This window comes from Halichoerus grypus, chromosome 13 (genome assembly GCF_964656455.1).
Source record: "Halichoerus grypus chromosome 13, mHalGry1.hap1.1, whole genome shotgun sequence".
NCBI classification, from domain to species: domain Eukaryota; kingdom Metazoa; phylum Chordata; class Mammalia; order Carnivora; family Phocidae; genus Halichoerus; species Halichoerus grypus.
This window is the reverse complement of record NC_135724.1, coordinates 47,325,731-47,352,821: the sequence shown is the minus strand read 5'-3', so window position 1 is coordinate 47,352,821 and position 27,091 is coordinate 47,325,731. Positions and strand designations below refer to the sequence as shown.

At 40.7% G+C, this 27,091-nt stretch overlaps 1 protein-coding gene, 1 long non-coding RNA gene and 1 other non-coding gene across 9 annotated transcripts in view; 1 reads left to right on the top strand and 2 right to left on the bottom strand.

Moving 5' to 3' along the window:
* Positions 1–9,180, top strand: part of RBBP8 (RB binding protein 8, endonuclease) — a 106,050-nt gene extending 96,870 nt beyond the window's left edge. For all 7 annotated transcript variants that reach the window (XM_078060520.1, XM_078060514.1, XM_078060515.1 and 4 more), the window contains 3 exons: positions 3,382–3,478; positions 7,315–7,456; positions 8,779–9,180. In XM_078060520.1, coding sequence (XP_077916646.1) covers positions 3,382–3,478; positions 7,315–7,456; positions 8,779–8,876 — 337 coding nt within the window. In that variant the 3' untranslated portion in view covers positions 8,877–9,180. The remainder of the gene's footprint in view (positions 1–3,381; positions 3,479–7,314; positions 7,457–8,778) is intronic.
* Positions 9,181–10,149: 969 nt separating this feature from the next.
* The window catches only part of LOC118539489 (uncharacterized), a 79,688-nt gene continuing 62,746 nt past the window's right edge, over positions 10,150–27,091 (bottom strand). Inside the window, exons 4-7 of the long non-coding RNA XR_013443359.1 lie at positions 26,149–27,041; positions 25,302–25,510; positions 23,412–23,572; positions 10,150–10,535 (exon numbers count right to left, since the gene is read on the bottom strand). This is a non-coding gene — a long non-coding RNA (uncharacterized LOC118539489). The remainder of the gene's footprint in view (positions 10,536–23,411; positions 23,573–25,301; positions 25,511–26,148; positions 27,042–27,091) is intronic.
* On the bottom strand, positions 20,228–20,334 carry LOC118539519 (U6 spliceosomal RNA). Its single transcript, XR_004919210.1, has one exon. It is a non-coding gene; the product is annotated as a U6 spliceosomal RNA (small nuclear RNA).

The following is a 27,091-nucleotide window of genomic DNA, read 5'->3' as shown; positions in this document are numbered from 1 at the left end:
AGTCACTCAATAAGCAAAGTTTATTTTATACTTATTTCTGTTGAGAATTTTAGGGATCTGACAGGCCAAGACAAATTTTTATTGATGCTGTAAGACTCTAATAGATAAGAGCTGTTGTTTTGTTGCTAAATGCTTAATTCTTTTCCTTTATTTACCAGTTCTCCAAAGAAATAGTACTCTAGCATCCCAAATGTGATTTATTTGTGATGTCATTACGAACTCATGGATTTAAATGTTTCATGTGTTTTAGTCAAACCACCAGGTTGCTCATTGCCATAGTTATTATTTCTAGATCTTTTAGGTGGACAGAGTTAGGAATAAGGTTTTTGTTTTATTTTGTTTTTTGAGATAACTACAGTTTTTCATATTGATAGCTCCAATTCAAGTTCAGAACTACAGGATTTTTGGGGCGCCTGGGTGGCTCAGTCGTTAAGCGTCTGCCTTCGGCTCAGGTCATGGTCCCAGGGTCTTGGGATCGAGCCCCGCATCGGGCTCCCTGCTCAGCGGGAGGCCTGCTTCTCCCTCTCCCTCTCCCCCTGCTTGTGTTCCCTCTCTCGCTGTCTCTCTCTGTCAGATAGATGAATAAAATCTTTAAAAAAAAAAAAAACTACAGGATTTTTAGGTAACAACCTCTTCTGTCTCTTATCTGTACCTACTTTCCCCCTACTGAGAATCCCATTTCTCAGTGCTACCAACATAATTTCTCATTTAACTTTATTCTTTAATATTTAGAGCAGTCTCAGAATAATATAAATTATCACCAATAATATGATTTATGAAAATGATTTAAGATGTCTTTGTGGGCTTTTTGTTCTTAAGATACATTCTATTAGAACAACCATGTTATCTGCATCTTTTTTTTTTTTTTAAAGATTTTATTTATTTGACAGAGACATAGCGAGAGAGGGAACACAAGCGGGGTTGGGGGAGAGAGAGGGAGAAGCAGACTTCCCGCCGAGCAGGGAGCCCGATGCGGGGCTCGATCCCAGGACCCTGGGCTCATGACCTGAGCCGAAGGTAGACGCTTAACAACTGAGCCACCCAAGTGCCCCTGCATCTTTTCATAAAATAAAAATTCTAAAAGTGAAAAGAAAAGGTGTATCTATTTATAATAATAAATGTGCAGTCCAGTCACTGTGTTTTAAAGCCATTTGGAATAATTATTTTTGGGGCAGGTATGCAACTGACTCGGTCCCTAGGTTTGTTTTATTTTGCTTTTGAATTTTGTAGTTGTTTTTTTATCTTTAATTTTTTTTAATTATGTAAAATATGTACATGGTATCAGAGGCTACAAAACAAGGTATATTCAGATATGTCTAGTTTCCATCATTGTCCCCTTTACCCTATTAGCTCCCTACCCCTAAAGGTAACCATTTGTTAAAAAATACGGTTTTCAATCCATTTTAAAAAATAAAAGCTGATATCAATACAGAAATATATCGTCATTCTCTCTCCCCTTAAACAAATGGTAGAATGCTATATATATACTTTTCTGTTTTGCTTTTGCTTTTTTCATTTAAGTATATATCCTGGAAAATCACTCGTAATAGCATATAGTGGTATTCCGCATTTCCCTTCTTAGTTGTACAGTACTTTATTGTTTGTACCATAGTTTATTCCTTAGTAATGAGTATTTTGGGTGTTTACAGTTATGCTAACACAGAATGCTGCAGTGAATAACGTTGTACATTTTCTTTTCATATTGTTGTGTATCTTTGGGATAGATTCCTTGAAGTAGGATTGCAGAGTAAGAACTGTCATTTCAAATGTTTCATATTGAAAGTTCACTAACTTTTTAAAAATGTGAGTAGTTTTATTTATTCTGAAACCATTAGATAGCTGGAGACACAAGAGGTGGGTATAAGACATGAGGACAGTAAAAGTCTTAAAATTAGCATTGTTCCTTTCCCCACAGACAATACTAGCAAACCCTGGGAAGATGGGTTGTGTTGTATGAGGGACAAGAAGCTTAGTCATCTCTCAGGTGATGCTTTAAGGTCTAGTACAGTTGCCAGTCTGCTAGGAAATTCCCTGCAGCATTAGAACAATAGTAGCAGAATAAATAATACTCAAGAGGAAAGGATACGGCCAAAATGTATTCTGTATAAGCTTTTAAGAGTCCATAAACCATTTGAAAGGAAGCAATTTTTATCTGTCCTTTTAACTTACAGATTGCTCTAAAGTTGAGAGTTCTTGGGCTTACGCCCCCACAGGACCTATAACCTCATATACTTTGACATAGAGCAGTTAAAGCTTCCTTTTGAGAGAAAGTGCTTGCCAACTAGAGGGGCATGTGATCAGAATGCCTCAGAGGAGTAGATATGTTACCAAGTCGTTTTACAAATCAGTTTTTGTGAGTCAGGCTCTTGAAGCTCTCTGGGGATGTTTCTATTATAAACAAATATGTATACCATCACTTAAGTCTTCATTTACCTATTTGTTTGGACTTTTCTATATTGAGCTTTAAAACTTAAAGCAGGATACAGTATATTAAAAAGTTCTGTACTTCCTGCTTGCTTTTGCTTCCCAAAGCACTCTATATCTCATTAATCCATACCTCAGTGGCTTTGACCCTCCTAGGTTTCCAGTAGTTCTCAGTAGGATCTGATCCATTTAAGGACAAGCGCAAATAATTGTTCCTGACATTTTAAAGAATTCAGGGTGAGTGGAGGCAGCAAAAGAAATTTTTAGAGAAAATGACCCATGACGTACAGACAAAAGAATCTCTTTTTTGAGGAGGGGAGTAGGTTAGCCCAGAAATACAGGTTCTTAAAGAAAACTGAGTTAATAGGCAGTTACTCTCTTTCTTGGTTATGTTATAGAATACCAATTCCTGACTTTAATAATACAATATTTCTTTTTAAATTAGGTTATTTTAGGGGCACCTGGATGACCGTCAGTTAAGCATCCGACTCTTGATTTCAGCTCAGGTCATGATCTCAGGGTTGTGAGATCGAGCCCCACTTGGAGCCTGCTTGGGATTTTCTCTCTCCCTCTCCCTCTGCCTCTCCCCCCACTCACTCACTCTCTTTTTCTCTCTAAGTAAATACATAAAATATTTAAATAGTAATAAATTAGGTTATTTTATATATTATTTTAAGCCAATCAGAGGCAAAAATAGGAAGTAATAGTTATCTTTTTTAGTTAGGGAACAATATACATAAAAATACCTGACATACAGTAAGCACCTAATAAGTATTTAATGAAGAATACATGAAAAAATATGTTTTTCTGACATAGTAAACATTTCAAATAAAATGAATGAATGTTTTGGGATTATTTCTCCTCTGGGCCCTCACCTTCATTAATTAAAAATCTAAACCAAAGATCTTTGTAGTAACAAATGGATTAATTTTTAAATTTAATTCATTTTTCTTCCAGAGAGACTAGCTTACAGAATTTTCCTCATATTGAGGTAGTTCGGAAAAAAGAAGAGAGAAGAAAATTGCTTGGACACACATGTAAGGAATGTGAAATTGTAAGTACAAATGTGAATACTGTTCAGTGGGTTTTTTAAAATACAGCTTTCTAGATTAGAAATGCGTGATTTAAAAATCATAGATAGAGACCATATTTGTATCTAGAAACCTCGTTTGAGCCAGGAATAGCAGGATGGATAATTAAAGAGCACACTGGCTGTGATTTGGGGGATCTCAATACTTGGAAATGAAAGCCCTCAACCTCTCAGATTTTCATTAAGTGAATCTGGAACCTAAGCCCTCGTTCTTTTTACCAGCTTAAGATATCTGTGCCGTTTTTCTTTTCTGTGTTTATTTGTATTTGTTTTATTTATTTATTTATTTATTTATTTATTTATTTTAAGATTTTATTTATTTATTTATTTGAGAGAGCGAGAATGAGAGAGAGAGAGCACATGAGAGGGGGGAGGGTCAGAGGGAGAAGCAGACTCCCTGCTGAGCAGGGAGCCCGATGTGGGACTCGATCCCGGGACTCCAGGATCATGACCTGAGCCGAAGGCAGTCGCTTAACCAACTGAGCCACCCAGGCGCCCTATTTGTATTTGTTTTAATTTCTTTCCCCGGTGTTATATTACAGCAAAGGCCCTTCTTTATTCGTATACTATTTGGGGAAAATTCTGATACTTTAGTAGAAAACTTTAATGTTTATTACTTATCCCAGCACTCTCAGGAAATGACATATTCATAATTGTTTTTTTCTAAATAACTGGTATAACCATAATTTCTTAACTTTTCCCCCAAACACTCCTTCCTAAACACAATGTGATGAGCAGGCTCTATGTAATCCTTAGAACACAATTATATTTTCCTTTTATACATTGGCTATCTTGGACTAGTGAAGCAGAAGTAGTACTAACCATCCGCTCACTAAATATCTCAGGCAGGTTCTGTGTTTTCTTGAAACATGTTTTTTTAATTTCTTCCCTTGCTGTCTGTTAACTATTAGATGCCTGCCTCTAGTGATTTAGTTCCCTTTTAAATTTTCTTTTTAACAGCTGTGGGCTAGAAAATTTGATAACCAAGCAGATTAAAGTTATTTATGGATAGCTTGTAGAGCAGGTAAGCATTTGCTGAGAAATAGGCTCTAACTACCAGTGGGAGTGTAAATAGAGATCGCGATTTTGGAAAGCAATTTGGCAGTACAAGCAAAATCTGTATCATGAGTTTTCATAACACAAATTGAACATATCATGATTTCTTAACTAAAGAACATGGTCAAGCCTCCAGTTTTTAGTTAAGACCATAATTCTTTACAATCTGGAACTAACACTACCAGTTAGAAAAAAGCTCTTGTGCCAGAAGCACTGTTAATTTGCTTTCCTTCTCTCAGGAATCATTTCCTATGCTGTTTGTTATTCAGTCTCTAAAAACTGTTGTCTCGGGTGCCTGGGTGGCTCAGTAGGTTAAGCGTCTGCTTTTAGCTCAGGTCATGATCCCGGGGTCCTGGGATCGAGCCCCATGTCCGGCTCTCTGCTCAGTGGGGAGCCTGCTTCTCCCTCTCACTCTCTCTCTGTGCTCCCCCCCCAAAATAAAATCTTTAAAACTAAATAAATAAAAACCATTATCTCGGTACATTTTATTCCAATATTTTTGTTAAGATAGGAGATAAATCTGTTCCCTATTAACTCTCCCATGACCAGGAGCGAAAGTGCCAGTCCTATGTATTTAAATACTCTCTGTATGCTTACAGTTCTTAAATGTATCCCAGTGTCTTCCACTTGTGGAATATGTGGTACACATGTGGAAGTGTAATAATCATCTCAAATTTCACTATGTCCAAAAGCAAACAGTTTCTACCGCTGATTCCCAAACCTCACCTGAGTCTCCTCTATGTCCATTCTTCTGGCTGTTTAAACCAAAGCTCTTATAGTTATCCTCTCTTCTTTCACATCTCAGTAACAGATCTATCAGCAAATCCCATCAGTTCTACCTTCAGAGTGTATCCCATTTCTATCCACTTGATATCACCACCACTAAATCCCTGGACCAAGGCACCATTTCATCTTGTCTGGACTATTGAAATAATTTGCTTCTAAGTGCTTTCCTTCTGTTTTATTTTAATCAACTGTTTTTAGAAAACCTGTGTTGAGAATTCCCATACACCTCTGTCCTCACTTTTCTTGTTTATACCTGTCTCTTCACAGTGTATGTTCTTTGTTTCTAAAGCAAGGTATTTCTGAGATGTTAATGGTTTTTATTGCCCCCAGTGGGGAAATTAGGATTAAAGGTCTACTAAGTGCTTAAGTTCCTGGCCTCCCTGCCAGAGGGGAGAGGGAGTCAGGTATGCAGGGTGTCAAGGGACAGGACAGGGCCTGAGAGCGGGCAGCAGCACAGGATGGCTTGGATAGGACGGACATCTACTTGATTTCTGTCTTCACCGTGTGTTTCAACACAATGAATGATCTTTTGTTTCCTGATGATCTTTTTAGAATAAAAATTAAATCATGTCATTTCTCTGCCTGAAACCCTTAAATGTCTGACCATCTCACTCAGAAATAGAACCCAAAGTCCTTATCGAGGACAGTAAACTCTGGCACCCCACTTCCTCTCTGATTTTATCTTCTACCACTCTCCCAGTTGTGCACTGTGTCACAGCTACACCAACCCACTGTTGCTTTTGTATATGTTGTAATTTGGTGGCAGTGTTTCTCTAAATTGATAGATAACTGTTATTCTCTAGTTAGGGTCATCCCATCCCATGTCCAGGCCACGGTAACAAAGTCTTGTATTCACAGCAATGGGAAAGATGAAAAAGATAACCCCCAAAAAAGTTGTTTCAGAGGTACTCAAAAAACCTTTCCTTCAAACTTAAGTTTTAGCCCTTAGTGTGCGCCACTTTCAATAGAAGATATTGTCAGTAAATTATCAATTTGATTTTCAGTTTCTCAAGTTTGAGGTGGAATTGGCTGGATTGTGTGATCCTGTCGCATGTTCTATTAAACTTTACACTGCTGCTTTGTTTTCTTAGGTCTAGAGCTTGAAGGACCTGTACATTTTTTACATACAAATTTTAACCTTGTTTTTATGAAGTTCAAGTTCTTTGGGTTGCAGTTGCAAGAAATTATGTCTTTGATCGTAATTGAAAAATATGGTTTAAAGGGGGAAGTCATAAAGCCTGCAACATTCAAAGCTAAACTTTAATTTGTAAAAACTTGGATAAGAAAATTACTTCAGGGGTGCCTGGGTGGCTCAGTTGGTTAAGCGACTGCCTTCGGCTCAGGTCATGATGCTGGAGTCCCAGGATCAAGTCCCACATCGGGCTCCCTGCTTAGCAGGGAGTCTGCTTCTCCCTCTGACCCTCCCCCGTCTTGTGTCCTCTCTCTCTCTCTTTCTCATTCTCTCTCTCTCAAATAAATAAATAAAATCTTTAAAAAAAAAAAAAAAGAAAGGAAGAAAATTACTTCAAAACACACATGTTATATCCAAATAACAACTGACAAAAGTGCTGTTCCAAGTACAGTTTTGTTACTGGTCTGACAGTTGAGTTTGCACCGGTAGATAAATTAACTGCATCACTCAGCACACTATAAAGCTAAGCTGGCATTTTTTGTTTTTGTTTTTGTATTGTAAGACTTTATTGATGAGAAAAGCAGCATATTGGTTTGCACTGTGATACAGGCTGCAAGCTCCTTTTCTCATTTGTGGAGGAAACATTTCACAGACCAGCACTAGTTACTGTTAGTATTAATTACTAATATTATCTTCAGTGAGTGTTGTTTTCCTTAACATGCTGAATACTTTAACAGCTTTCTTAGTAGCTTCTAGTTTATAATCAATAAGCCTAACAGTCCATTTATTATTTCTAAGTGAAAAACTTAGCAGTTTTTATTATTAGTATTATGCAGATATTCCAGCAGAAGAAAGAGAAAAGAAATTGGCTTCCTGCTCGAGACATCGATTCCGCTACATTCCACCCAACACACCAGAGAATTTCTGGGAAGTTGGTTTTCCTTCCACTCAGACGTGTATGGAAAGAGGTGAGAGTACAGATTATAACATTTTGGAATTTTTTTTTTTTTTTAAATACTGTATATACTCAAATCTAACCATTAGACTTTTCCCCCATGGTTCCTCTTACCTTCTGCTCAGGGGCTAGTTCAGTGACATAAAAGCAAATTCCTAAAGATAAAAGGCTCACCTTTAACTCTGAATAATGTCATTGAAATCAGAGATTGTGTATAATCACTTTAATATGATTGTGTATTCATTATCCTCATTTATCATTCAAATTTCAGAAAGTTAATTTCTCTTATCCTGTCATCAAAATGACTTTTAATAAAATAATAACATTATAAAAGTAGCCAGCAAAGTTATATTGTTAAAAAGAGAGCATCTTTTTAAAGCAACTAGTCTGAATTTTAGCTTTTAAATTATCACTTATCCAGAGTGCTGGGTATTTATAAACCACATCTGAGTAAAAAGAACCTTTGGAGGACCGTTGGCAACTAGCTCCTTCAAATATGGCACTGACATTTAATATGATTTGAGAATGTGTACAGCTTTGAAGCTCCAGATATTGAGTAGTAAGATAGTTTTTCCAAAAGATGCAAAGTCTCTTGTAGCTATTACCGTATTTTCACTTTCCCCATTAACAAGCCAAATTACATTCCCTTTGACATGATGACACTGCCTGGTCATCAAATAGAATTAAACAATCTGCATAGAGCCTGTGTTTGTACACCTACCGTGGCCTTCAGGGGATATGGCCGAGTGCAAACCACATGATTCAAGATGCCTTAGGAGAATCGGATGGTTGAAGAGTATAGGGGCACGGGATGCCTGGGTGGATCAATCGTTTAAAGAAGTAGCTGCCACAGAAAGTCTTTTTGATAAGCATGTGGAATTATAATAGTGAAAAGTTCTTTTTTGTCCCCATTTGCAATCTGGAGGAGGCAGACTAGGAAAGTACTTAAGAGCTCTGGTTCTGGAGGTTAGACGGACCTTGGGCAAAGTCCCAGCTCTTTCACTTCCGTAGCTTTGTGAACTTGAGCAAGTTCTTTAACTTCCTTGGGTCTCCGGAACCTCATCTCTGAAGGAGGTATAGTAGAAGCTACTTCAAAGGAATGTGAGCATTAGCTGAGATAATGTATACAACACATTTGATAAATGTTTGCTGCTATTATTGTTAGTATAAATGAGGAAACTGATGCTAAGTAGTGAAATCTTTAACATTGCACAGCTAATAATCAGAGGATCATGTAAACTAGAATACGTTAAATGAGACAGATGTTACCTGGTACATGCTGAAAGAAATACATGTTGCAAATACAGTCTTCTAAATTTGTCATTTGTTTTTAAGGTTACATTAAGGAAGATCTTGATCCTTGTCCTCGTCCCAAAAGACGGCAGCCTTACAATGCAATGTTTTCTCCAAAAAGCAAAGAGCAGAAGACATAGATGTTGAAGCAAAAACAGGATAGAAGACAGTTTGTTTCTTTTTAGTTATTTATAGTTAAAGTTGGTATTAAACATTGATTTTTTTTGATCTTCTGTAAACTGACTTATAAATCATTTTTCTATTGAAAGTGTTTTTAAATGGCATTTACCCACCACACAAACAACTATTTAAAATGTGGATATGCTTATGTTGTATTGTCTTGCTTATGCACCTTTAAAACAATAAGGTGCTTTCATTTTGCACTCTAACTTAAGAGCTATTTACTTTATTCGGTAATACCTAATTACAGTTTTGAAAATATGATAGTTGTAGTCTGTGATTTGTTGCCTTTCCTGTCTTTTCTTTTTACTCGACCTTCCCTTGGTATTTACATTCAGCAGTGGCTTTGTGTTAATCACTACAAATTTTCATTCTCTTAATCAGTTGCTCTTCTGTGGGTCATTCCAGTGTCTGACATTTAAGTCTTTAAAAAAAAAAAAAAGGCTAAATTTTAATAGTCCTTTTAACTTTCCAGCTTCTTTCTTTTGTTTACTTGAAATGAGCTACTGCTCTGTAGTGCATTCCTTTGGAGCCTCAACAACAAATATCAACCTTTCTTCCTTTTTCATACATTATCAATTAACATAGTTCTCTGATCTGATCATAATATTCCAAGTCTTCACATGGTCTCTTTTCATTATACTTTTCTGGTGCAGTTTTCCAGCTGAATTTGTCAAGTTCTTCTCTGCCCATGTGTTCAAGTTCAGTAATATCATTTCTCTGGAATGACTGATATTTTAACTTCCAGTCTGGCAACAAAATAGATTTCTCTATTCAGCAAATTTCTGTTCCTCTAGGACCTAGTGTCTGAGTCATCAAGATGACAGACCACATCTGTGTCACCATTTCCGGTGGCATTTTGTTTATCAGTGTCTTTTTTATTTCTTTAATCCATATCTTGACAGTATTGCTTAAGCAGGAGAACATCAGACACTGAATGGAATGCCTCACTAAAATCTCACCATTTACATAAAGCCCTTCTCAGAGTTCCTAAGAATCTCTGCTTAGTCTCATCTTCATTGATCAAGGTTCTCATATGAATAAGTGACATCAATTTGTGTTCTCACAGAGAGGATCACAAAAAAATTAACATATACTGAGTATCTACTGTAAGTCAGACCCCTTATGAGCATGCATGGCTTGGCTCTGAATGTGATCTGAATTTTTTACAACCCTATCATAGCTTCTATTCAGCACTTTTCTTCACTTCCCAAATTGTTTATCCTATGTTTGATTTTTGTTCCCTGTTGGCAGTCAACCAATCTCTCCAAAATAATAGCAACCATTCAGTGGTAACTTGCTATATGCCAGGAACTGTATTATACTCTTTACATAGATTTTTCTCTTTTAATCCTTGAATAATCTTGTGAATTCATGTTTCAGCTTAACATTAAGCTGCAAAAAATGGACCCAAAAAACAGATTAAACAACAAATGACTGGTTTTATTTTTCTCACATTAAAAAGTCTGGAGGTCAGCAGTTCAAGGCTAGTAATGCAGCCCCATGATGCCCTCATAGACCCAGATTCTTCCAACGTTCTGCTCTTCCATACTTTGTATGTGGCCTTCATCCTTGTCACTATAAAGCAGTTAGGCCACCTCTGTCATCATGTCCATGTTCTAGACAGAAGGAAAGAAAAAGAAAGCATATGTCATTTGTTTTTGTCCCTCTTTAAAAAGTTTTCCACTTTGGGGAGCCTGGGTAGCTCAGTCGTTAAGCGTCTGCCTTCGGCTCAGGTCGTGATCCCAGGGTCCTGGGATCGAGCCCCGCATCAGGCTCCCTCCTCAGCGGGAAGCCTGCTTCTCCCTCTCCCACTCCCCCTGCTTGTGTTCCCTCTCTTGCTGTCTCTCTCTCTCTCTCTGTCAAATAAGTAAATAAATAAATCTTTTTTTTTTTAATTAAAAATAATAATAAAAAGTTTTCCACTTTAAATAAATAAATAAACTTGGGGGCGGGGGGCTTGGTCAAGCCTGGCTGGCTCAGTTGGAAGAGCATGCAACTCTTGATCTCAGGGTAGTGAGTTCGAGCCCCACATTGGGTGTAGAGATTTATCACTTAAATAAACTTGAAAAGTTTTCCAGAAAGGGACACCTGGGTGGCTCAATTAAGCATCTGCCTTCGCCTCAGGTCATGATCCCCGGGTTCTGGGACTGAGTCCTGCATTGGGCTCCTTGCTCAGCGGGGAGCCTGCTTCTCCCTCTGCCTGCCACTCCCCCTGCTTGTGCTCTCTCTGTCAAATAAATAAAATCTTTTTTTAAAAAAAGTTTTCCAGAAGGCTCCACCCAATAACTTTCCCTGTTTCTCAATGGCCAGAATTGTCACTTGGCTGCCTCTAATAACTAAGAGATGAAATTAGAGCCCAGGATTGCCTAATTCCAGAACCAGAGCTTGTATCCACTATAGTATAGTGGCCAGGAGTCTGAGAGACACCTGGATTGGAACAGGGCACCACAGGATGTGCAGTTAGAGCTCTATACCTCCAATGGATTTTCCTTTTTAAAAGGAAACCTAAGGGGTGCTTCCGTGGCCCAGTCAGTTGAGTGACCAACTCTTGGTTTCTGCTCAGGTCATGATCTCAGGGTCCTGGGTTCGAGTCCTGGATGAGGCTCCACGCTCAGCATGGAGTCTGCTTGAAAGATTCTCTCTCTCCCTCTGCCCCTCCCCACTGCATTTGCTCACACACTTTCTCCCTCTCTCTTTCAAATAAATAAATCTTTAAAAAATAATAAATATAAAAGAATAACAGGCAGCCTAAACAGACAGGAAGCAAGAGATTGCCTGCCTCGTAGCTTGACAATAATCTAACCATTTGTAACTAGCATTTTTCATTTTCTCTTCAGTCAGCCTGTGAGGTTGGGTAAACTGAGGTCCCTCTTCCCTTTTTTTTCCCTCTCCCCTCTTATCTGTTATTGATCAGCTCTACATTAATATTTTTTAAGATTTTTTATTTATTTGTACTGAAAAACTGCAAAGATTCTTCCTCAGATTGTCTTCAATTCTTAATTCAGTTACAAAAAAGGAATAGTTTTACATAAACCAAATAGCACTAACACATTTATTTAACAAACATTTATCTTTACCAGGCACAATACTAAGTGCAGTATCAGAATCAGGCAAAATTTTACAAATTTCCTCCAAAGAAGCAAGCTTTTAAAGAAACCTACACCTAAAAATTTTATTCTGTTAATCCTGACATATTAACATAACAGCATGGGATTTAATTTTTAAAAATACCACTTCAGAAATGAGCATTTGAAACACGTGTCAAATTTTACCATCCAGCTGTCTGTTCTCAGCAAGCTTGGCAGTTTAAGAGACATCTCAAAATCTTTCTCTTTGCTGAGTTGATGCTGTTAGAATGGTTGCTTACGAAACTCCAGTGTGCTTACACCTGCTATCTTGAGCACGCACTTAAAGAATTAACAAAACAGTTATCTGCTGTTGTCAGACCAGCAGAGGCCAGAAGAGAGCTGTTTTTAGAGAATACTGCCTGGAAAGTAGGGGATGAATAGGAAGGACTCTGATAAAGTTTCTAGAATGAATAGGATATGAATCGGGAAACTTTGGTATAGTAAGGAAGGCTCAGTGGGCAAAAATGAGCTTTCAACACAGCTATTGTTGGAATAAGACAAATGGCAGAGGCAGTAATTCATGGTCTTAAAAAAATATCAAACTTGGGGCACCTGGGGGGCTCAGTCGTTAAGCATCTGCCTTCGGCTCAGGTCATGGTCCCAGGGTCCTGGGATCGAGCCCCACGTCGGGCTCCCTGCTCAGCGGGAAGCCTGCTTCTCCCTCTCCCACTCCCCCTGCTTGTGTTCCCTCTCTCGCTGTGTCTCGCTCTGTCAGATAAATAAATAAAATCTTTAAAAAAATAAAATAAAAAACTTTAGCATACATCAGAATCACCTGAAAGGCTGTTACACCACAACTATGGGCCCCACCTCAAAGAAGGGAGGGGCCCAAAACTTAGATTTTCATGTGCTCCCAGGTGATGCTAATGCTGCTGGTACAAGGACCACAAGTACCTAATCATAGGTAGGATGCTTGATAAATAGAGATTCTTAGGTTCTTCCTGTGGGGATTTTGATTCAGGGGTAGCCTGAGGATTTATAAAAGTTCACAGGCACTAGGGTGGTTCAGTCGGTTTCAGCTCAGGTCATGATCTTAGGATTGTGAGATCCAGCCCTGTATCGGGCTCCGAGCTTAGAGGGGAGTATGCTTGAGATTCTCTCCCTCTGCCCGTCCCCGCCACTCGCACACATGCTCTTGTGTGCGTGCTCTCTAAAATAAATAAATAAAATCTTTAAAAAAAAACAAAAAGTTCCAGATCATTAGGATGAGGCAAATCTAAGAAATTGTGCTTAGAACATCAGGGAAAATTAAGTAGCAAAATCATAAGCTTCCAGCATCCCCTTGACTAAAAATATTTTGAGCTAAGTAGTAGTGCATTAATTTAGGTAGAATTATCAGGTTAGCAATATATGTAAGACGATTTTTTTGCAGAGGCAGGGGTAGTCAGGTATCAGAGTCAAGTGTACAAGAAAAAAATTCAGTAATCTGTTACAATATTCTAAGCACAAAGAGCAGCTAGGCCAAGAGGATGGCAGTAGGAATGGGGGGGAAAAATTTAAGCAACCACTTCATGGCTGTTACATAGCAGAACTGTGGCAGCTGAGGATACAAAGATGAATATGATACCTATCACCAACTCAGTGGTTATAAGGGACATTATGAAGTAAGAATCAATTGGATGAAGTCTCTCACTGGAAATGAGGAGAGACCCTAATTCCACATATTTATAGTTGTAAAACTTTAAAAAACAGGGATGAATTCATCCATAATTCTGAAGTGAACTTTTTTTTTTACACATTAAAGAATTTGGGATGCCTGGGTGGCTCAGTTGTTAAGCGTCCGCCTTCGGCTCAGGTCATGATCCCAGGGTCCTGGGATCGAGCCCCGCATCGGGCTCCCTGCTCAGCAGGAAGTCTGCTTCTCCCTCTCCCACTCCCCCTCTTGTGTTCCCTCTCTCGCTGTGTCTCTCTGTCAAATAAATAAATAAAATATTAAAAAAAAAAAAGAATTCAGCAACAATGACATAGTAGATATTTACCCCCAAAAAATAATTTATTAAATCATAGCCAAAAAAACCACCCCACAAAACATAGGAATATTTTATAAGGCTGTAACAGTTCCTGATGCATTTCCCTAATATGTGTTACTTTCTACTCAAGCTCAGGAGTACACATTATCATCCAGTTGGAGATTTGTCCAAGAGATCTGCCTTTCTTTTTTCTTTTCTTTTATCCTTTATTCATTTATTTACTCATACAATCATTCGTTCATGTTTACTGACTCTGGGCCCTTTTCAGTGTCCATTAACATTTCCACCAAAGGCTGGCAGGACTAATAAAAGGTGAAACTCAGACCAACCTTAGACCATCGAACTATTTTGACAAGATATTTGGGAGAAAATGTGCCCTCAAAATATGAAGGATGGTTTGGATTTCCAGTGATCTAGGCAGTGGCCTAAAAACTTAAGTCAATAAGTTTGGGAAAACAGAGATATAGACAAGCTAGAGAAGGCCTCTAAATTTAACTTCGAGAAAGGTATTCAGGTTTCCAGGTAGGATCCGTTCAATAAAAATCATTCTTTAAATGCAGTAGAGATCAGCTGAAGCAATACCAGACAGAGATTCTAAGTTTCGAGGGAGAGGAGAACCTTGAAGAGGGGAGCTGAATTCACCTGACAGTGTTTCCGTGGAATAGGAGACTGAGCCCCCCAGGCTTCGCCTATCAGAGGGTTTCTACTGGGAAGCCGAGAACCCAGCGGAACCGCTAGTAGTCCCACAACACTGGAAGGACACTGGAAACTTGGGCCTCATTACAACTTTCCCCTCAAGATGTGTGTCAAATGTTGAAGTTCTACAGGATGGGAGGCTAAAAAGCTGTAAAGCTCTTTTACGGAAAATGATTAAAATGGTGTATTTTGTTTATATTTTACCACAATGAAAAAATTGTAAAAACAGTTTTGATCAGACTCACTGTGCTAAGGAAACCAAGAATAAAGTTCAGGACTTGCCATAGGAAGGTGCCTGGTTAATGTCCCAGACTCTTAGTTGAAAGACCCGGAAGGCTATGACGTCAGCAGGGAGTTGGCTTGGGATTCTCTCTCCTCCCTCTGCCCTTCCCCCTACTTATGTGCTCTCTCTCTTTCTCTCTCTGAAATAAATAAATCTTAAAAAAAAAAAAAAAAAAAAGGAAGATAAAGAAAAGAGCCTAAGAGACCTGGGACACATTGAAGAGCTGGAACGTATGTGTAATCAGACTCTCAGGAGAGAAAGGACAGAAGCCATAGTGTACTCTGTTGAGCCTTTTCCAAAACGAACAAAAGACATCAACCCGCAAATTCAAGAGGCTCTTCAAATCTCAAGCAACAGACACGCAAATCCAACCACATCTGGCCACATAATGGTGAGATGCTGGAGGTCCTGAGAAAAGTCTAAAAGCAGCCGGAGGAGGGAAAAATTCATTACCTTCAAATAAGTCACAATAGGATGACTGATTTCTTAAATTGGAATCCAGGTGACAGTGGGATGGCAACCTTAAATTGCTGACAGAAAATAATTGATAACTTAGAATTCGATGCTCAAAGTATCTTTCAAAAGTAAAAGAAAAAGACATTTTCAAAGAAAAGCTGAGAAAATTCATCACCAGCAGACTTGCACTAAAATACTATCCTAAGTCCTCAAGGTCAAAGGAAAATGATTGCAAGCAAAAACATGGAAATATAGGTAGGAATGAAGAGCACTGGAAATGGTAAATATGGACTTAATATATTGATTGTCAGATATTTTATCAAGTGGATTGTTTTTTAAGAGACAGAGAGAGGTGGGGGAGGGACAGAGGGAGAGAATCTTAAGTGGGCTCCATGCTGGACACGGGGCTCCATCTCACCACCCTGAGATAATGACCTGAGCTGAAATCAAGAGTTGGATGCTTAACCGACTGAGCCACCCAAGTGCCCCTATCAAAGTGGATTTTATAGAAGTTAGCACTAAGCTCAAGAAAATCACAGATATGACACAAAATGTCCTGCTGAGCATGCATTTGATGGACAGTTTCAAAGCATCACAGGTTAGGGGCACCTGGCTGGCTCAGTCGGTGAAACGTGCAACTCTTGATCTCAGGGTTGTAAGTGGGAGCCCGGGCTCCCTGCTCAGTGGGCAGCCTGCTTCTCCCTCGCCTGCCGCTCCCCCTGCTTGTGCACGCTCTCTCTCTCTCTCTGACAAATAAATAAAATCTTTAAAATAAAATAAAATGAAATCTTTTTAAAAAAAAGTATCACAGGGTAAAAAGTGAATGCTAGAAATAACCTAATCTAATCCAACCTCTCATCATAAATAAATTGGGGGTACATGATTAGTTGTCTTTCTTTTATACAGATGAAGAGATAAATTTGGAGTTATAAATGACAGCTGCAATGTCATGCCAACTTCATTCAGTATAAAAGTTATTTTTGTATTTTGATTGCTCAGGGTCAAGATTACCTTGATCCACACAACACAGTTGGATCAAGTAAGTTGTTGTCAATGGAAACCATTTTTAACATCTATCTTGTATCACATAAGACACTATTCTATTAAACTAATCCAGAATCTTGAAGAAGAGTAATAAAGCAATTTCAAGGCAAAGTTGAATCACTTATAATACCTAACAAGGGCTTATATTTCTTATCATAGATAAGAAGGCACATAAGTGGCCAAATCTTCCCCAAACTGTGTTCATTAATACTCACTTGTCTGATGGGTTATACGGATGGTAGCAAGTGCAACTGAGCCTTGCTTGCTATTTTTCAACATGTGTAGTATAGTTGTGATGTGTAATGTCTTAGTTGTGCAGTTTTCTGTGAGCTGACATAATAACCAGGCCAAATTTTTGTAAAGGCTTGTGTAAACTTTCTAATTGATTCCACATTTTTAAAAGAACTTCTAATACATGCACAGAGATAGTGGGGAAAGCTTTATTCTGAGTTGTCACAGAATTTGAGTTAATCTAGCAGCACAAGTTAACTCCATGCTATCCAATTTATCAAAATTTTGTATATAACATGTTTGCATGGCATGTTTTTTTAATTACAGGCTTTTAATAGTTTTATTTTTTTAATCTTATTTATTTATTTGACACAGAGAGAGATAGCGAGAGAGAGAGAGAGAAAGAGAGAGAGCACAAACAGAAGGAGTGGCAGGCAGAGGGCGAGGGAGAAGCAGGTTTCCCGCTGAGCAGGGAGCTCGATCCCAGGACCCCGGGATCATGACCTGAGCCAAAGGCAGACGCTTAACCAACTGAGCCACCCAGGAGCCCCTAAATGTGTTTTTAAAAAATAAAATCAGAATTAAACACTCAGGATCCTAAAATACTTGTATTCTTTTTGAAAACCATTGTTCCATTTTAATAACAGTTTTTAAAAAATTAATTAGGAGCGGGCGCCTGGGTGGCTCAGTTGGTTAAGCGACTGCCTTCGGCTCAGGTCATGATCCTGGAGTCCCGGGATCGAGTCCCGCATCGGGCTCCCTGCTCAGCAGGGAGTCTGCTTCTCCCTCTGACCCTCCCCCCTCTCATGTGCTCTCTCTCTCAAATAAATAAATAAAATCTTTAAAAAAAAAAAAAAAATTAATTAGGAGCACCTGGCTGGCTCATTTGGTAGAGTGTGCAACTTTTGCTCTCAGGATCATGAGTTCAAGCCCCACGTTGGGCATGGAGCCTACATAAATAAATAAATAAACAAACAAACAAACAAACAGGGGCACCTGGCTGGCTTAGTCAGTAGAGCATGTGACTCTTGATCTCAGAGTTGTAAGTCCAAGCCCTACGTTGTATGTAGAGATTACTTAAAAATAAAATCTTTTTAAAAATAAATAAATAAAATAGAATAATAATTTAATTAAAATAAGAATATCTGAAAGCAGAAATTCACACTGAAGAACTTATTACCAAAATGGTGAGGAAAATCACAACGTATCACCTCTTTTACTCAGAAGTCTAGGGTTCACTTGAGATCTTGCTTGTACCCTGAAGAGACATTCTCTCTTTCATTTTCTCATTCATTTAACAAGTATTTAGTAGGTGTCAATGTCCCTGTCATTGTTGTAGGGGCTGATGATTCAGCAGAGAACAAGTGAGAACAAATCCCTGCTCTCTCCAAGCTGCTTTCTAACAGGCAGCAGGGACTATTTTGATAGGAACCGTCAGGAAAGGCCTCAGTAAGGCGATCAGAATGAAGTGAGGAACTGAGCCACAGGAATATCTAGGGGAAGAGTTTTCTGAACAGAACAGAGCATAAAGGCTGTAGGGGAGGAGCATTTGGCCTGAGGAGTCCTCGTTATCTGGAGCAGACAGATATCGGGGTATCTGGTGGGAAATATTGTCACAAAGGAAGGCAAGGACAAGATAATGTAGTGCTTTGTGCCCAGAAAGGACTAGATTTTTAGTCTAAGTGAGATGAGGAGCCACTAGGGGAGGGGATGTGATTTGACCTGACCTGTTTAAAAGGGTTATTCAAGCTGATGGGGGGAGAGGATGAGATAATAGGGGGGCAAAAGTGGGAGTGGGGGCCAAAGTGGGAGTGGGGATTATTGCAGCTGGTGGTGAGACATGGTGGTTTTTGAGGCTTAGCAGTGGACCTGAGCATCAGTAGGAGTCACTAGGTGACTTAAAAGGGTGGAAGGGAAATGAAGAGTCAAGGGTGGCTCCAAAGTTTCTAATTTACACAACTAGGTGAAAATGGACAAGAGGCGGATTTGGGATGGCGTGACAGGAATTTGTCTTGGACAGGTTAACACTGAGATGTGCATCAGGCTTCCAAATAGAGGCACTGGGTATCTGGCTTTGAAGTTCAGGGAAGAGGTGAAGGTGGGAGATACCAGTTTGGGAGTCATCTACCTCCGGGCGCTATTGAAAGCAATTGACCTGCATGAGGTCACCAGGGTTTAGTTGAAGGTAGAAAAGAGAAGAGTCTGGGAAGCTTGGGTTAGATTAGGGATGTGTCAAACCATACCCACGGAAGAGTCTGGGTGGGGAGGATTACCTGCATGAGGTCACCAGGGTTTAGCTGAAGGTAGAAAAGAGAAGAGTCTGGGAAGCTTGGGTTAGATTAGGAATGTGTCAAACCATACCCACGGAAGAGTCCGGGTGGGGAGGATTACCTGCAGAGGATTACCAGAGGCTTCTTCTGGTAACAGAGACACTAGATTACAGGGCATGATGGCAGGAATCCTGATGGTCCCTTAGGGCAGGTGGATAATTGGTTGTAATCATAGCCTTCTTGTTGTCCCTAGCTCTCAGGAAGTTTGTATTAGCAAGGGCAGGGGGGAAGGTGCGGGATGTTGGAAGTGGAGGGTGCTCTACCTGGGGCGGACTGAGCTTCCCAACCAGGAAGCATGAGAGCGCCACCAGTCCAAGGGTCAGGGTCGCTCCCCTATAGGTTGAAGTCGGGCCTTTCTAGATCACCAGAGGCAGCACCAGAATGCGATGGAAAGCAGGAAGCTGTATGTCAGCTACTGCTTCTGTATCTGTGAGTTCCCTGATAGACAAAAGGCCTGTCTGTGTGCAGTTGGGTCAGACGCCCTTGTTTGGGTGCATGTGGTAAGTGGCAGTCAAATACTGCTGATCTGCTAGCTCTTCTTTCTCCATGACATCCATGTGCGTGTCTATCTTTATTCTGATCTAGTATGTGCTGACATTACTGTTTGAATCTCAAGGAGCAATGGCGTTTCCTTTCCTTCCGAGTTCCCAAACAGGACCTAATCATGGGCCCCAAGTCCTGTCAGCTCACTTGAGAGGGTTTGTTGGGCAGCTCCAGGGATCCTCAGACAAACCTGACCATGAAATAAAAAACAATAATACAGCCAGGTAGTGATGTCAGGATGGGAGACACCTAAGACAGGCGTGGTGGCTTCTACACACACACACACAACAGCAAAAGGGAGATAAAGTCTTTTGGAATTGGATTCGTCTTTGTTCGCAAACCTTGGAGTCATGCTTCCTATTTTCTGATGCTTGTTCTTAAAACAGTTACTTGAACAACATTGAATTATCTTCATAAGTAGGGCCTTTCTGCACCCTCCACATGACCCTGCAATCACACACCCTCCCCTCCCGTCTCCAACACAGCCTCTCCCACAGAACTGCAGAGTGAGGGTCAGACCAGTGACGATGGTACCAAGCCGAGGCCAGCAGGGGCGCGTGGCGCTTCTGCACAAAGCCACACTAGGAGGAGGCAAGGGTTTACTCTTTCTGATCCCGTTCTGTTTTTTTAAATATGGAACACTTCACGAATTTGCGAGTCATCCTTGCACAGGACCCATGCTAATCTTTTCTGTATCATTCCAATTTTAGTATATGTGCTGCCAAAGCCAGCACTCTGATCCCATTCTAAGACAACTTTGTGTCTAGATCCATTAAACTCACTAACGATACAGCAAAGATGCTCAAGGCCCAACACAGTGCCTTAAACATAGAAGGCTTTAATATATGTTTGTTGAATGAATGAGTGATGAATGAGTCTGAGAACCAGAAACATGGGTTCCTGCCCAGGTTCAGCCAACACTTCACCGTGTTACCTCTGTTGTCTCTTTGCCTCTTTGGGCTTGAGGTTCCTCATCTATAAAATGAGGATTGGACAATATGACCTTTGAGGTCCCACCCAGCTTCATCAGCTTCTCACAACTAGATAATTCGCACCTCTCAGGAGGGCAGACTGGAAGGGGTTAAAAGCATGGCCAGCAGACCAGGCAATCCAGGACAGGAGTTCTAGCTTCGTCACTCAGAGTAGGACATGGCCAGTGCACTCAAGCTCTCGAGCTTTCCACACCTCCCAGTAACGAAGTTATTATAAGGATTGAATCAGATGCTAGAGGAATTTCTTATAGTGCCTGGTCCACAGTAACTATTTAATCATTGATGGATGTCACCATTATTGTAGTGATGAATCAGAAAGGCTTCTTGGAGAAGTCAGAACCTGAGCTGGAACAAGGTGGGGGAGAGAGTTTCATAAAGGAAAAGGAGTCATATGAGCAAAGGCCTGGAAGCAGTGGAACAGGAGGGGTGTTGCAGGTTGGGGTGGGGGCTGCAGGGAGAAGACAATTTACCAGGTTGGAGTGTCCAGTAGAGAAGTCACAGCCCATGGGGCACACAAGAGTGCCTGCTAAGTCAGGATCTCTAAGTAAAATTGCACAAATGACACTAAAACTCTAAGCCCCTGAAACCTCCCTACTTTCTAAATGTTCAAACTCTGGAGGAGGGATAAAGAGCAAGTAACACTTGGCCATAGAGTCATTTCCTACACTGTCGTTTTTTGAAAGTGAATTTAACTCCATACATTTTATTTCATAGATATTAATTGACCACTACTTATTTGCTCACAGTGAATTCAGCAGAGACTAGAGGTAGACATGGAACAGGCTTCCCAGGCCCAGATGAAAACTAAAAGACCAAATCAGTACTTCTAGAACATTCTAGAACACCCACAAAGGGATTCTCCAAAACATGAGCAACCTGGTTTCGTATTCCAGGACTTGAAAGAGAAGTCGGTTTGACCATCTCCAGATGCAGCACACAGAAGGCCGATAACTCAGCTGGTGGGTATGCATGGCGGGTACAAAGCATCTGCTTGGCAGTACCACCATCCTCCCAGCTTACTTCCTGGACACCCCATTTGTTCTAGACAAGAGGGGGAACCAGGTTAACCTGACACAGCTGCTGAATTATCCAAAGACGTTCCCTGGCACACCCCTTCTTCACTCTCTGCATAGAAAACACGTGAACAGGGGCGCCTGGGTGGCTCCGTTTTTTAAGCTCAGGTCATGATCCCAGGGTCCTGGGATCGAGCCTTGCGTCCAGCTCCCTGCTCAGTGGGAAGCCTGCTTCTCCCTCTCCCACTCCCCCTGCTGGTATTCCCTCTCTCGCTGTCTCTCTCTCTCTGTCAAATAAATAAATTAAAATCTTTAAAAAAAATTTTTTTAAATATAAAAAAAAGAAAGAAAGAAAACACATGAACGCCTCCTTAGTCAGGAGAATAGTACAGTGGGGAGACTTGCTCCCCAAAATACTAAAACATGACCTACTTAGTCATGTCCTAACATCAAGGGGAAGCAACGTGGAAATGTTAGAAATAGGATTATCTGTGAAATCAGCTGTGTAAACGGAGATGTCTATCATGGTTCTATTTGTCTTCTGACAATGTAAACATGGCATGTTTTGTATTCATTAGAAACTGAAATAAAAAACTGTGGCCTTCATCTCTTGAAGAGATAAACCACTGCTGTGTGAGTGTTGTCCCCCTCCTCTGCTTGTTTCATCATCTAATTCCTCTGTCTTTGTCTCAGCTGAGTGGAGAGAGCCTTGATATAACTTCAGGGGCTCCAGAAATCACCCCATTTGCCTGTGACCCTAAGCTGAGATGCTCATCATCACAGAACTATTTCCTTATGTTAAGGCATGCTACAGAATTCCAGGACTCTCCTATTAAAACGTGAGCATGCCTACCTACCACGCTGAACACTGTAATGATCATTGTCACCTGAGCAGTGATTCATCTCTCAGGTAATCAGTTGCCATGTCGTTAAAGAACAGGATCTTGGAGAAGGGTTTTCTGAAAAGAGAATCTCATGTCGAAGAAAGGAGAGAAGAGTCCAAGGCACCAAGTACTCCCCATGGAGTGGATAGACCAGGGAAGGCAGCAGAGTGGAGTTTAGAGCCCCCCGGGGTTTGTTCCTTTGGGGTCCTAGAGTTGTAAGTACCTGTAGTGAGCACAGCAAAAATGGTGGCTGCCTTGCTCTTCCCACCCTGTTTTTTAAGCTATGCTACATGATATGGCCTCTTTAGTGGCCTCGGGCCGCAGGAAGCCCTGGGCACCTGGGATGCTAGGAAGAAGTCAGTAGAGAGACCGTTCCTAAGAAGAGGCAGGAGGGTGCCGTGGCAGTTCCTGTCACCTCCCGGTTTGGGTATTTCATCAGGGTAGAATTTGTGCTTGTCTGTGGGGTATTTTGATAGATATGGCCCCACTGTCCATGCTGCCCCATCAACCCTGGCAGGTTTGATGCTAAAAACAAAACCTGAGTAGCTCTACCTTTACTGGGAGTTTGTATGGGGTGACCCATAGCCCGAGGAGGGACCATTGACGCCACTTACTTAGTACTATTATTTTCATAATAATACTAAGACATCATTTGCCTTTTCCTCTGTGTTGACATTTTCACTGAGAGCACAAAGCATCCATAGGTACAACTGGTGCCTTAGCACAATCAAGGCAATAGTCCTTGTATTCCCCACTGCCATGCACTGACAAGGAGAAGAAGACACTGCCGCTTAAGAATGTCCTTGCTGGATGTGTCTGGCGGACTCAGCTGGTAGAGCATGCAACTCTTGATCTTGGGGTCGTGAGTTTGAGCCCCATGCTGGGTGTAGAGATTACTTAAAAATAAAATCTTTAGGGGCACCTGGGTGGCTCGGTCTGTTGATGGTCCGGCTCTTGGTTTCAGGTCAGGTCGTGATCCATGGGTTGTGGGATTGAGCCCCACATTGGGCTCCGTGCTCAGTGGGGAGTCTGATCATGAAACAAGGCAAAGTAAGACCCCTAGGGTCTGGCATATTGTAGGAACTAAGAAAAGAAGAGAAGAGAAGAAGAAAGAGAAGAGGAGAGGAGAAGAGAAGAGAAGAGAGAGAAGAGAAGAGAAGAGAAGAGAAGAGAAGAGAAGAGAAGAGAAGAGAAGAGAAGAGAAGAGAAGAAGGGAAGGGAAGGGAAGGGAAGGGAAGAAGAGAAGAAGAGAAGAGAAAATTTAGTCTTTCCTATAAAAAGATTTTGTTTCCAAGATATGAAGCTTCTCTATTAGTAGATCTAAAATCATAATCTTTTTAATGCTATATGGATCATCTGTTAGACAATTTCAAGACCTCTAAGAAAGGAAATCTCTTCGTAAGAGATTTTAGGAGCTAGAGGGCTGTAAGTCTCACGGTCATATGAGCTCCAGATTAATTCATCAACATGCCTAGTACCTGTTGTCTACTCTATAATTAGTATGGGGAGGTGGGAGGGAGGACTGTAAAGGGGGAAAAAAATCTGTTTTAGGGGAAAATATGTAAATACATCTGAGCAGAAGTATAATGAAGAACATGATCTAAAGTGATATGAGGTTCTGAGAGACATGTGGCATCCTGTAATAGAACTGAGAGTTTGGGGACACCTGGCTGGCTCAGTCAGTAGAGCATGCAACTCTTGACCTCAAGGGTTGTGAGTCCAAGGCCCACGTTGGGTGTAGAGATGACTTACAAATAAAATCTTAAAAAAAAAAGAACCGAGAGTTTGGCCTACAGTTTTCCCAGACTTAATGCTTTTTAAGGAGAGTGTTGTGGTTGTGATTCATGTTTTTTAATGAGATAATTGTAGATTCACATATGGTTGTGAGAAATAATAGAGAGAGATCTCCTGGACCCTTCACCCAGTTTCCCCCAATGGTAACATCTTGCAAAACTGCAGCACAATATCACAACCAGGATATTACCTTTGATACCATCCACCCATCTTATTCAGAGTTCTTCAGTCTTATCTGTACCCATTTGTGTGTGTGCATTTAATTCTATACAGTTTTATCACATGTTCGGGTGTCCACCACAGTCACCATGACAACCAATATTCTGTCTTCCATTTCTAAAGTTTCGTCGTTTCAAAAGTGTTAGATAAATGGGAGCATACAGTATATAACTTTGGGATTGCCTTTTTTTCACTCAGTGTAATTTATCCAAATTGTTGCACATCTCAGTACTTCCTCCCTTTTTATTGCTGACTGGTGTTCTATAGTATGGATCTACCACAGTTTGTTTAAACTGTTGGAGGACATCTGGGCTGTTCCCAGTTTGTGGCTATTACAAATAAAAGCTGCTGTGAGCATTCATGTAGTGGTTTCTGTGTGAACACACATTTTCATTTCTCTGGGAAATTACCCGAGTGTCATTACTGGATCATATGGTAATAGCAGATTTAGTATTTGAAGAAACTGCCAAACTGTCTTCCAGAGAGGCTGGACCATTTTACATTCTTCGAAGCAATGTATGAGGGATCAGTTTCTCCACATCATTTAGTGGTAGTGACTATTGTAATGATAGTCACTGTTTTTTATTTTCATCACTCTGGTAGGTATGTAGTGATATCTCATTGAGGTTTTAATTTGCATTCCTCTGAAGGCTAATGATGCTGAACATCTTTTCACGTGTTTATTTCCATCTGTAAATCCTCTTCAGGACAAAAATGTCTCTCCATACGTTTTGCCCATTTTCTAACAGGATTTTTTAACTGTTGAAAATGGTTTACATTGAAATGGAAATCTGCTTACTTTTGTCAATAGAAGTCCATCTTGCAAAATTTGTTTAAATGGAAGTCAGCTTTAGGGGTGCCTGGGTGGCTCAGTCGTTAAGCATCTGCCTTCGGCTCAGGTCATGATCCCAGGGTCCTGGGATTGAGCATCAGGGCTCCCTGCTCAGCAGGGAATCTGCTTCTCCCTCTCCCTCTGCCTGCTGCTCCCCCTGCTTGTGCTCTCTCTCGCTGTCAAATAAATAAATAAATACAATCTTAAAAAAAAAAAAGGAAGTCAGCTTTACCTCCTAGCAATTTCAGAGGTGCTAAGAGTTGTTTATGGCTACCTGGTGAGTACCAGTTTTTAAGATAGGATCAGAAAAAAATAAAGCAGGTGGACTCCCTAGATTCTTAGGATTTTACCCCCTTCTGGGGTTAATGCTTCATACACAGACACACACACACACACACACACACATCCTTTCCACAGGTCTGCTGGTTCATATCCATTTCTTTCACCAAAAGGGTGTCAAGCCAGTATGAACTACCTCAGGTGAAGACATAGACCGAAGTGGCTTGTTTCAATCCAGAGCATCTATCTGCCCCTGTTCCACAGTGAGGACTTCGAGGATCACCTGGGCACAGTTAGAGAGTGACTCAGACATGATTACTGGTTCCCTCTCTAGACTCTTCACCTCCAGAGGGGCACATGGCCAGCAGGTGTGCTCAAGAGTCCAAAAGGAGGGGTAGACAAATGCCTCTGGGGGGTGGGGGGGTTTGGAAGGTAAGGATTAGAGAGCAGACGCGTGGAGGAAGGCGGCTGCTGGGGAAGTCCTGTCCAGCTTTAGTCAGCAATCTCAAGCTTTCAATGCTCTTGGCCAACCTACCTTATCAAAGCTCTTAACGTATCAGCACAGGCCAGCACTCCACAACTTGGTAAGCTGCTCTAAGCCCGACAAAAGATTTCAAAAATATATCTGAAAGTGCTCATTTCAAGTTTTGATTCCACTGTCTGCACATCCTTTGATGTCACATAAAAACTTTCGTCCTGTTGACCCTGTCCTTCTAAACACGGTTCTACTGTTTGCTCAGAGAAACCTAAGATGTCTGCTTTCTCCTTCAAAAAAAAAGAAAACTTTTCCCATTTCATTTTATATTTTCAGTTCCTTTTAGATGATAAGCTGACATTGAAGCACACTAATTGGTTATGTTATTTTTAAATGAATTTTTAATGGTAAATAATTTGTTCCATCTGGGAAAAGGCTGATGGCATTTTCATCAACCAGGCACAAATCAAGATGGATTATTTCCAGCACGAAAAAAAAAAAGGAAAAGTGTATTTAGATCCACATCTAAATACTGGTCGTTCAGTGTCAGTGGCATTTCCTGATCCTGAAGAGGGGCTAAGCCCTTGGCTGCTTCTCTCATCCCTGAGGCACTTGCCTCACAATATTAGAGACTTTTGCTCACCACACTCCCACCCCTCCATGCTTTCTGTCAGCCGGTTTCGGGTGGTTGCCGGGGACAACCGTGGTTCACACTGTGGTAGGAGTTCACACCAAACGCAACCCAACCATTGGCAAAGGCATTAGGTGGAGTCACACATCAGCCGCTGAACTTGGCTTCTCTGGGTGCTGTTCCCATAGCACACCAGCCTCTTACTTAAGAGGAGGGAGCAGAAAGAGCCATCAAGCATTTAGGGAAAGCAAGGGATAAGATAGTCCTGGGGTCCCGTTTTGATCCATCCAGCTCTCTCATCGGCCCTCTGGGAGCTCCAAAACTAAAGGCATTCATAAAAAGAAAGGAAAGAACAGTTATTTGTACACTCAT